Source organism: Astatotilapia calliptera, chromosome 11 (assembly GCF_964374335.1).
Source record: "Astatotilapia calliptera chromosome 11, fAstCal68.1, whole genome shotgun sequence".
Lineage (NCBI taxonomy): Eukaryota > Metazoa > Chordata > Actinopteri > Cichliformes > Cichlidae > Astatotilapia > Astatotilapia calliptera.
In genome coordinates this window covers 29,667,103-29,678,587 of record NC_137432.1, presented here as the reverse complement: position 1 = coordinate 29,678,587, position 11,485 = coordinate 29,667,103, and the positions used below count along the sequence as shown (strand labels likewise).

The 11,485-nt window shown below is 37.4% G+C and overlaps 1 protein-coding gene across 1 annotated transcript; it reads left to right on the top strand.

Moving 5' to 3' along the window:
• Nucleotides 1-1,176: 1,176 nt before the first annotated feature.
• On the top strand, nt 1,177-10,821 carry LOC113031530 (myelin-associated glycoprotein-like). Its single transcript, XM_080308070.1, has 8 exons — nt 1,177-1,221; nt 1,714-2,429; nt 2,584-2,895; nt 4,349-4,612; nt 5,600-5,905; nt 6,261-6,333; nt 6,769-6,862; nt 6,968-10,821. The coding sequence occupies exons 2-8, from the start codon at nt 2,282-2,284 to the stop codon at nt 7,397-7,399; spliced, it is 1,629 nt and encodes a 542-aa protein (XP_080164196.1). The 5' UTR covers nt 1,177-1,221; nt 1,714-2,281; the 3' UTR covers nt 7,400-10,821.
• Nucleotides 10,822-11,485: the final 664 nt, after the last annotated feature.

The window sequence follows — 11,485 nt, the reverse complement described above, 5'->3', positions numbered from 1 at the left end:
TGCTCCAGGCTGCATGTAGACTTGGGCAAGATACTAACCCTGAGGTGCTCTCCAATACATTCATCAGGATGTGAATATAAGATAGAAAGCACTTGTGCAAAAAAAGTATATAAAAATCTCTTTGTATGAATGGGTGAATGAGGCCAGCTGTATAAAGCTCTTGGAGTGCTCAGAGTGCAAAAGTGCCGGATAAAAACCAGTCATTTTACCATCTTCTTTGTCTAATCCTCTTGAGTGACGTGGTCTGTGTGTGAATCCTTTTGGAGCAGCCACAGTTGCTGCAGGTGTCCTGAATTGATTGGTGGGTTTTCTCTTCTGCTGAGAGCCTTCTGCTGATAACATGTGAGAGAAGAGCAGGTGTGAGAAAACAGAATCCATAAATCATGACAATAGTTTGATTTTTGCTGTGATAATGACATTTAGATGATTACATTGTCTGTCATTAAAATTGGATGTAGCAGGAAGCCTGGATGTCAGATGTCCTGATGGAGACAGACTGTCACACCCGACTGGGTCACTGAAAGCTGTAATGCTCAGAGAGTGATCTGCTCAGCTCTTTCATCCATTTATTAATATAATCACTGATGTTGTATTTCATAGACACAAACTCAACAGAAGCAGCTCAGCCTGTCTCAGGCAGTGTTGAAGTTCACCTTTATCACCTTTATCACAGACACAGCATCATCTCCATCATCACCATACAGATGATGTAATGACCTCTTAGCAGCTTAGTGCATGTTATTTGATTCACATTAATAGAGAGGAATAAACGCTTTTATGAGTTGTATCATCCTCTCATCATCTCATACATCGTTTCAATCATTTTCAGGCTCTAAACATATAAACTAACAGTGGGAGAAGTCACCAGAGTCGTTTACACAAATAAAACAGCTGTAAACAGCATTAATGCTACCCGGTTAACACAGCACACTGACCAACATTGTACATGATGAGTTACAACCAGTAAAGTGAATAACTCAGACGAGAGTTACTCACTTTACTAACCCAAATACAAGTTATTAATGTGGAGTGATTGCAAATGTTTACAGCAGTTTCTATGTTGCAGAGATCGTGGAAAGAAAAAAGGTGACAGTCACTTCTGGTCATGTTCACACTCACTGTGTCTTTTGTGTTAGTTCCTCATTTTACATCTTTTTTGAACACTTCCTTAAAAACCTCACATCCAAAGAGCTGACTGCTCGACAAACATCATGAAATATTGTAAGTTATCACATTTTCACTATGATACGAATATCAAGGTTTTATGAAAATATGATGTGATTTTCTGTAGTTCTTTGATTCACAGATATTTAGATGAATTGTCATATTTTTGACGTTTGTAGAAAAATGAATCCAAAGAAAATTAAAAACTTTATGAGACTATTAAGACATGAATTCACGGTCTTTAGTAGAATTTTTCAGAAATCAGAAACATAAATTATGTTTAATTGTTGAAGAATATTTTTAATAAATTGTATAACTGCTTTAGACTTACACCTTCCTCTTTCTTCTCTTTCATCATTTAATGTTTAAATTTTGTGAAATCAACACTGTATGTATATACTCTAATCTTTGTAAGGCTGAACATTTATGTATCTATATTTTTCAAAGTGACAATAACTAGCAGTAGTAATTTGGACCTTACATGACATCTTAACAGCTTTTCCTTGGTTAACAAATAATCATGTAAACTGTTTCCTGTGTAAACTTCAGATTCCCTTAAACTTCACTCTCTTGCAACAAAGATGGCTGCAACTCTGACTTTTCTTCTTGTTTGTTCTCTGCTGCAGGGTGAGTGAAAGAAACTCAAAATCTACTTTGCTGAAAACATGATTAAAGTTGATAATAATAATACACTATTGTTAATTTAAATCATTTACTTAAATTATCTGACATCACTATTCAAGATGAATGTGCAGTAAAGTACCAAGGCTTTTTATTGATGAGATATTTAACAGTAAAAGTGTTTTGTATTAGCATCTGAATTCAATACTGAGTCGCTGTAACATGATAAATATGAAGGAAGAGATGAAACTGTTTGGGTTTTTGTTGTTATTGTTGTTGTTTTTTATCGTGTTGTGTTTCAGGTGCGCTGTGCGGAACGTTCAACGTCAATATACCACAGAAGATAAATGTTTTGAGAGGATCCTGTGTGAACATCCCCTGCTCCTTTAATGTAAGGGGGGGATTTGAAAATAACTTAGATGATTCATGTAAAGCATATTGGAGTGATTCAACTTCATTTGACAGTGAAAATGCAAAACTAAAGCCAACTAAAGAAATGACAGGAGACTTAACAAAGAAAGACTGCACCACAACTTTCAATAATGCAAGTCTTCTTCAAAGTGCTAAATACTATTTCAGACTGCAGTGTAATAATCCACTGAGATTCACTTTTACCCAAGCTGGTGTAGATATTTCACTCATAGGTAAGATATTTTTTTTTCATCCATTTACTGACAATTCATGAACAAATTACACTTGTGGAACTGCTTTGAGCTTGCTCTGAATTCACTGGATTTTACTCAGCATATAAAAACTGAAACTGCTGCTCATTGACTGACCAGAATGTCTTCCCAACAGATGATCCTCCCTCACCGACTCTGACTCCATCCACACTGGAGGTGGAGGAGGGAGCCTCAGTGAGTCTGACGTGCTCTGCTCCAGCTCCATGTTGGTCTCATCCTCCAGCTCTGACATGGAGCTCTAACCTGGGTCAGAGTCAGGAGACACTGCAGGAGAATCAGGACAAAACTAAAGTCAGGACCTCTGTTATGAATTTCAATGCTTCTCACCTCCATCATGGAAATAAAATCTCTTGCACTGCTGTCTACCAGAAACAAGATGGTATCCCTGATGTCACTGCTGAAACAAGTTTAACTCCTGATATTTCATGTGAGTTTATTTTTTCTCTTCTAAACTGAAATTACAATAATATACTTTCTTGACTTGGTTTAAATTAGACATAAAATGGTCAGTCAATTACAGTGATGTTATGAGTATGCCATAACAACGTCTTTGGGTTTTATAAAATATAATGAAGACTTTAAAAGTTTGAATTTAATTTCATACTTTAATTTCATACATGCAGACTTTACACTGATGTGTGATCGTCTTAACGATGTACGTTTTTCTTTTGTTAGCTTTGTATTTTACTTTAGGATGTCTTCAAAACTAACAACACAAAACCACGTTTAGTGAGTCATGTTCCACAGTGGTTTTTTATTTAAACAGCAGCTTTTCATTTACATCCTGTTATAACATTATAGTGTTTCTAATTTAACACATGAGCTTGTCGGAACTTTCAGATTCACTCTAAAGCTCGAACAAGAAAGTAGAATTGCAGTTTTATTTTAGACATTTGGCTTTGTGGTCTGTAATAAGTTCTATTAATAGTTCAGCTAAAGTGCAAAATGACCTTTGATGTTTGATTATCATAATACTCATTTTTAGATTCACCCAAAGATGTACAAATTTCCTTCAGTCCTTCTGCTCCAATATTAGAAAACCAAAAGGTGACTCTGACCTGCAGCAGTAATGCCAACCCAGCAGTAGAAAACTACACCTGGTACAGACCTGATGGAGACCAGGAGACTTTTATTGGGACTGGAAGCTCTTTTAATGTTACCGTTTCAAAAGTAAAAAGTACATTTTTCTGCAAGGCTACAAATGCACTTGGATTTAAACGATCAAGCAACCTACAAATAAATGTTCAATGTATGTATTAATTTAATTAATTTTCCATATTTACTCTTTACATATCCCAACTAGAATTCCATTAATAGGATTGAAGGATGTACAATACATGAATTATTGTAATGAAACTAAAGCATTAACTGATCTTTGGGGTGGAGTTAAATAAAGAGACTGACAATAATCACATTACAAGTAGTTAATTTAATTTAAGTATTGGTTATTAAAATTAGGGATTCCTGACAGCCACATTATTAGGCACATAGTAAGAAGAACAAAAAAAATTTCAAACTTTCTTCAGATAGCTCTAAATCTTTCATCAATAAATCAGTTAAAGATTAAAGACAGTTAAAGTTAAATACAGAAGAAAAGGTTATTTCATTTGACATGAACAGAGTCTTCAGGAAGAAAAGCCAAGAAAAACAACTTGTCATTTTTACTCTTCAGTTTCTGCTTAAGATGAAACCTTTATATTGGTGTGGTTTGCTCTCTGCTAATATTTAAAGATACAATTTTGTGTTATGCATTCAAGAGTATTTAATATTATTTAAAAAAAACATTTGAAGCACTACTGTATTACAAATATTTACACTTATTCTGTAAATAAAACTGTCCTAACATTTCAGTCTGCATGTTTCTGTGCTCATTTTTTCAGATTCACCTAAAAACATTACAGTTTCAGTCAGTCCTTCTGGTCCAGTACCAGAGAACAGCAACGTGACTCTAACCTGCAGCAGTAATGCCAACCCAGCAGTAGAAAACTACACCTGGTACAGTGCAGATGGAAACCAGGAGACTTTTATTGGGACAGGAATGAGTTTATCTATTAGAGTCTCCAAAGACAGGCGGATATTGTTTTGCAAAGCTGGAAATGAGATTGGAGTTGGAGGTTCAGGCAGCATTCAAATTGAAGTTCAATGTAAATATCACATTTTACATCTCTTTAACATGTTCTCTATCCACATCTAATTTGCATGTACATTTGTATGATATTACGATTCAACAACAAAAAAGAAAAGAGAAAGAGGCAGACTAATTCAATGACAAAAATGACCTTTGTTTAGCCAGAGCAGGAGACAATGTAAACAGAGTACATTGCCAAGAATCCAGCAAATGAGGAAAAACGGGTAATCTTAAAAACTGGCACAAGCACATCTGGACCAGACAGGACCAGACTGCAGCAAAGGAGAAAGCATTATATGCACAAAGGGTAATCAGTTAATGAAACACAGGAGGGTCACAAGATGCTCCCACAAAGATTCAAGACAGTTAATGAAGAAGAGACAAGTAAACTTAAGAGCACTACACAATTACTAAGATAAAGTTAGGAACCATATAAAATACAAAAAGGGAAAATCAGACACAAAACTGAAGAAAGGAAATACAGAGAAGGAAAACAGAAATACTGAGCGAAATAAAAAACTCTAATACAAATAGAAACTGTAACTAAGAGAACTAAATACATGAAGATGAAGACGTGATAAAGTAACTACTAGCCAAACAGAAAATGTTAACAATATATAAGAATTTAAAGTCCATAAACTCAAAACTGTGTGTGTGAAACCAAAGACCATAGCAGATCTGATACCAACAAGCAGCAATGTCACTCTGACATTCTGCAGTAATGCCAGCTGAGCAGTAAGAAAGTATTTGTGATGCAGCGCTAAAGATAACTGTGAAAACTGATGGGGAACAAACACATTTTATGAATCAAAGATTTAAAGTTAACAGTCTGTTTAGCTCAAGTCTGAAAATTATGTCAAAGTCAGTAAAATTTAAAGCATCCTATGTTCAAAAAGGATTTCGCTTCATATTGATAACTATGATCAGTGCTTGTTTTTGGTAATTTCTGTAAAATGTATTCAACATGATTGTGACCAACTGCTCTCTCTCTCTTCAATGATAGACCCTCCACAGATCCTGTTCTCGTCACACTGCACCTCAACAGAAAGTCAGCTCAACTGTTCCTGTGAGACTCTGGGAAACCCGTCCCCCAATATACAGTGGTATTTGAATGGACTAACTGTCAATCACTCTAAATGCGAAATATTCAATGAGACTCTGAACAGGACAATTCTGAGGAGCTTCTTCACTCTGAATCAGCCTCATAAGAAGAATCATCTCACCTTGATTTGTCGCACCGTCAACTCTCTGGGCTCGGCCAGTCAACAATTTTGTGTCAGCAGCCAACAAGTTTCCACAGAACATCAACGTATGTCTTTTGTACACTTGTAAATATTATTGCTTAAGTTGTATGTGTACTAAAGTGGAGACCAAGGATGTTTAAAACCTTAGCCAGTGATACAGTGTACTCTACAGAGCCCACTAACAGATAATGTTAGGATTACATCTATGCTCCTCTGGGATTCACTTGCAATCAATTTCTTTGCAAGAAGTTTTAGATACCCTCTAATCCATATAAAGAATGAATCGGTTACTTCAGTCCAGTTATAATAGACACACTAGGAGTTTCATAAAATGTATGTTGTGAGTTCAAACAAACCTTATTTTTTAAAGACAACACGATTAATATACAGGTCTTTTTCTTTTTCTTTTTTTAAATTCAGTTCTGTATCCAGCGATAATATCCACTCTTGGAGTGCTACTGTTAGCACTGTTACTATGTGTGTTTTTTATCAGGTAAGTAAACAACATGAGACTTTTTCAGAAAACCTTCACACTTTACTGTAACAGTAAACTCTATTTGTCCTGATTCTATTTGACTAAATGCTGATAAGTACTTTGTTTATTTGGGTCTTTGTTTGTTAAAAAAACACTTTTGCAGCTGATTTAATACTCAACATTGGTAACACTATTGATTAAATGTAATATCAATCAAATCTGTTCATCGACAGTCCATTTGACATGCTACTGGTGGTTAATATTTGCATGTATTCATTTTCAAGACGTCTGTTTACATTGTCTGTTAACATTCAGTAATGCATGTACAACTGCATTATTGCTTGCTAGCAGACAATTAATCTATTCATGCTGTGAACTAAAATGTAAATAGTGGCAAAACTACGATGTATGAATTGTATGCATATATGCTTGATATTCTACTTCATTTTTTAGGGCTCAGAAGAGTCCCTGTAAAAATAAAGGTCACTTAACAGACGAAAACAACACAGTTGCAACAAGTCAGCCTCTAACTGAAGAAGGAAATGAGGTGCTTAAAGTTCCTTTTAACAGTGTTGACCAATGCTGATGCTTTTGTAACTATACAGCAAGAAGTAGATTATCTTTACCACTGATATTTTCTATGTAATTGTAGGAACCAAACACAGCAGAAGAGTGCATTTATGCAAACGCTGATGGGCTGAGAGGGGCAGAAAATTTTCACCCTGCAAACATCGCTGGACCAAGCAGCACTAACTTTCCAAACTCTGGGCCAAACCATGCAGAAGGAGGATGCAAAAAATCAGACAAGAAAGAGGACGAGTGCGAACTGATTTACTCTAATGTGAACTGGAAAATGAAAAGCAAGAAAAAGAAGGGTGAAAAGTCTTTGGACATGAATCCATCTGCCAGATCTTATTTGGAAGAGGAGAAGTGCACGGTGAGGGGAGTTAACAGAAAGTCTGTGAGCAATGCAGTAGAAATGGGAGGCCTGTATGCTCAAGTGGAGCCTAGAAATATGAGGAAGGAAGTGGGGTGTGAATATGCGCAAGTCAAATTTAAAGAACAAAGCGCTATGCAAAAATAGATAAATAGTGCTGTGAAAAAATATTTACCCCATATTACCTGATGTCTTGCTTTGTGCAAAATTAAACTAATCTTAATATTTGGAAAAAATAACTCAAGTAAATTCAAAATTCACTTAAAAAAAAAAAGTCCAAATCTATTAAAAAATTTTGATTATCTGAAACATTTTAATGTGACAAATATGGAAGGAAATAAGAAATCAGACAAATACTTTTCATAACATATTGCAACCTTTTGCATTGTTGAGCTTACTACAAAACAAATAAATAGCTGGTCTGTTCTCTGGGTGTGTCCTTGACACATGTAGTCACTATGTAGCCATTGAGCAATACAATTACAATCCCTTCATTCAGGCTTCTCTGGCACAGTATCTCAGACACTGCCTGATATTTTCTTAAACTTGGTAACTACCAGGTGGCTACAACTGGTCCAAGGAGACCTGTTAGAGAAGCTAGGAGAAGCTCTGGACATGATTCAGCACACAAATGGCCTGAGGATAAAAACTCCTCTTGAGCCTCTCTGTTTTTGTTCGGAACCTTCTGCCCGATTTCAGAAGCTGGAAGAGTTTGTTGCTGGGATGGGAATGGGTCCTTCAAAATCTGAGTTATTCTAGTCCAGCATCTCCTGATGTAAATGTCCTGTAGGGAAGGGAGAGCAGTCCTGCAGCAGTGTTCTGCCGTACGGATACTCTCTGAAGTGCTTTTTTAGCCTTGACACAGCTGTTTCCATACCAGGATGTGATGTTCTGTGTGAGGATGCTCTTCTCACACAGAACCTGTGTGAGGATTTTCTATACAGTGCCTGTATAGAAAATCCTGAGGATCTTTGGAGAGACCCTGAACTTCCTCAGTTGTCGTATGTGGTACAGGTGCTGCCTAGCCTTTTGGTCTGGACCTGAATGTGGGCAGACCATGCCAGGTCTGAGGAGATGTGGACACTAAGGTACTTGAAGAACTGCACCCTCTCCACTAGAGCTCCATTAATGATAATGGGCTTGTGGTCTCTGTGCTGACTCCTTCTGAAGTCCACCACCAGCTCCTTGGTCTTGCCGACGTTCAGCTGGAGGTGGTTGTTCTAGCACCACGATGCCAGATTCTTCACTTCATCAATGTAGGCCACCTCATCGTTATTGGAGATGGTGCCCAACACCACTGTGTCGTCAGCAAACTTCACAATGGTATTGGCCACACAGTCTGAAGTGTAGAGGGAGTAGAGCAGTTGCGAGAGGACACATCCCTGTGGCGCTCCTGTGCTGATGGTGAGGCTGTCGGAGATGCACCTACCCACCCTCACCACCTGAGTTCTGCCATTGAGGAAGTCCAACACCCATGCACATAGACGGCTGTTGAGTCCCAGATCCCTCAGCTTTGTGAACAATCTACCGGGCAATATTGTGTTGAACGCTGAGCTGTAATTAAAAAAAAGGCATTCACACATAGTTAGCCTGTTTCTTGTCCACGTGGCTAAGGGTGGTGTGCAGGATGTCTGCGATGGCGTTCTCCGTGGATCTGTTGAGTCGGTAGGCAAACTGGAGCGGACCTGTGGTGTCTGGGATTGAAGAGGAGATGGTTTTCTTCAACAGCCTCTCGAACACCTTCATAACCATCGAGGTCAGTGCAACTGGCCGGTAGTCATTCAGATGATGGTAGCAGACGGCCGGTGATGCCGTCTGGTCCCGCCGCTTTCCTTGTGCTCACTCTCCTCAGCGCTGTTCGGATGTCGTGCTCTGCGATGCTGATCGCCGGTCCCTCTCTGATGACGTCACTGTCCTCAGTTGTCAGGCAGTTGTTAGAATTAGCCGCCTGGCTAACCTCGAAACGGGCGTAGAACTGGTACAGCTCATTGGAGAATGCAGAGTCGGCATTGGTCGGCGCAGTGTCCCTGGCTTTGTAATCCATGATTGTGCGTAGTACGTGCCAAATGCTCCATGTGTCGCCCCGGCTGAAGTGAGACTCCACTCGCTCCCGATATCGGCATTTGGCATCCCTCACCGCGCATCACACGCCGTATGAGGCCGCTTTCATCACAACATCACAACATACATCTGAATCTTATTGTTTAGCTGTTTTGTTTGTTTGTTTTATTAACATGCAATTGCAGGAAAAGTGTTGTTAACTGTTCTGATAATTAGTTGTTGTATTGTGTACCCAGTCACAAACTATGTCTATATAGAGGTGATATTAATATATTTATAGTATCATGATATGCAGTCACAGTCAGTTGTGCTTAATTTAATTTTCTATCTTGTTGTGGGCTATAAATATAATGAATGATACTTAAACATAAATACAAGTGATTCTGTTTTTTGTTTTGTTTTTTCAATACATTATTTTGTCAAACATTTTTTGGAAGTTAAGCACCAGTGTTGGACAAGTTACTTGAAAAAAGTAATCAGTAAGTAATTACTGATTACTTCCCCCAAAAGGTAATCCCGTTATTTTACTGATTACTTATTTTCAAAAGTAATGAATTACTTAGTTACTTAGTTACTTTTTTAAAACATGATTTACAACCTGAATAGGTAATAAAGTGATAGATCTTTCAGCCCAATTCTACTTTTTCTGCATAATCCATTGGTGCTTTCGAGTTCACTCATGGATTTGCTCTTTCATATTCATAGAACGCATTCACTTGCTATTACACACTAGACATGGGGAGGATTGACTGGTAGATATCGAATAAATTTTGGTTTTTGTACCTTTGTCCTCTAAGCTGTATGACATCATTTCACTGAGTAAATGTTCTGGGTGCATTGCATTGGCTGATAATAATCTTTGTTCATCACCTGATCTAACCTGATTTTAAGTCCCTACATTCCTCCTTATTGCATTAAAAAGTGTAGCAAACTAGAAATTTAGTGAAACAAAGACAGCCATTCTTTCAATCTTTCAGTGTTTCTCATGTTCAGACTGACTGCCTTAGTCAGCCTCAAACAGGAAACAGTTTCCTGTTTGAGGCTGAATAGCAGAGAAAGTGGCAGAGCATCTCAGCTTGTCTTTTCTCAAGTCACTTTAGATTTCTCAAGTCATCTAAAGTGACTTGAGAAAAGAAACAGACTGGGACATCACAAACACAGTGAAGCAGCATCTGTCTAGCCAGGTACGGTTCTTGTAAGATTTAAAGATTGAACTTCCTTTCTGAAGATCTAAAGCTGTATTACAAATGTAAAGCTAAGTTTTGTGCTTTGTTCAACCTGGAAGAACTTGAGGATTCTAGTGTAGAAAAATCAACTGTAGTGCTATACACTTCCTCAGTAACTGATTTTGTGTCACAGTGTATCATGACCTGTATTATAAATACAATGTTACAGCTGCTGTGTTTCAAAGATGACTTATCGGATGCTGTAAAGTGACTGCTGTCTTCATGGCGGCCGCTCATCTGCTGAGTTTGATGACTGGTAATAAAGACCCACTTTTGTCTTTAGTTCTGTTGCTGATAATGCTTTTAAACAGTTAATGCAATGTAAAAACACAGACAACAAGTGTCAATTTGGAATGACTAAGAGAGGGAGGGAGAAAACAGGAGAGAGAAAACATGGGGAAAAAAGATAAAAGCTGCATGGGTTTCACAAAAAATACAATAACAAATAAAAATTCAGGCAATGTTCATTTCATACTATTGGCATTATTGTATTATTTTCCTGTAGCAATACATTTGGTTACTTTGACAATGTGAAAAAGTCATAATCGTGTAACCTCATCAAATTAATCTTTAGTAATTTTGCAGTAAAGGTAGGATATGTTCCTTAGAATTTGAAGACAGAAAGCAGAATACAGGAAGACAGAACATCCACTCATTTCATTTTTAATGAGTTGACAGCAATATTAGGTTGATTTCTGAGAAGTCACTGGTGGTTTTTTGTTATTTATATATGGTTGATGTCTCTTAGTGGTTAGCCAGCTTTCATAATAGCATCTCTCTGTGCATCAGCGTTTCCATTTGTGGGTCATCACCAAAGATATTATTACAAAATTTTTGTGGTTTAGTGATGTTTCTGACCTTCCCTTCTGCTCTCCTCTTCCTCTCACCCTTTTGAGGTACCTCAAAAGAGTGAAATGGTAAAAATAGTAAAATTTAAATTTTAGTG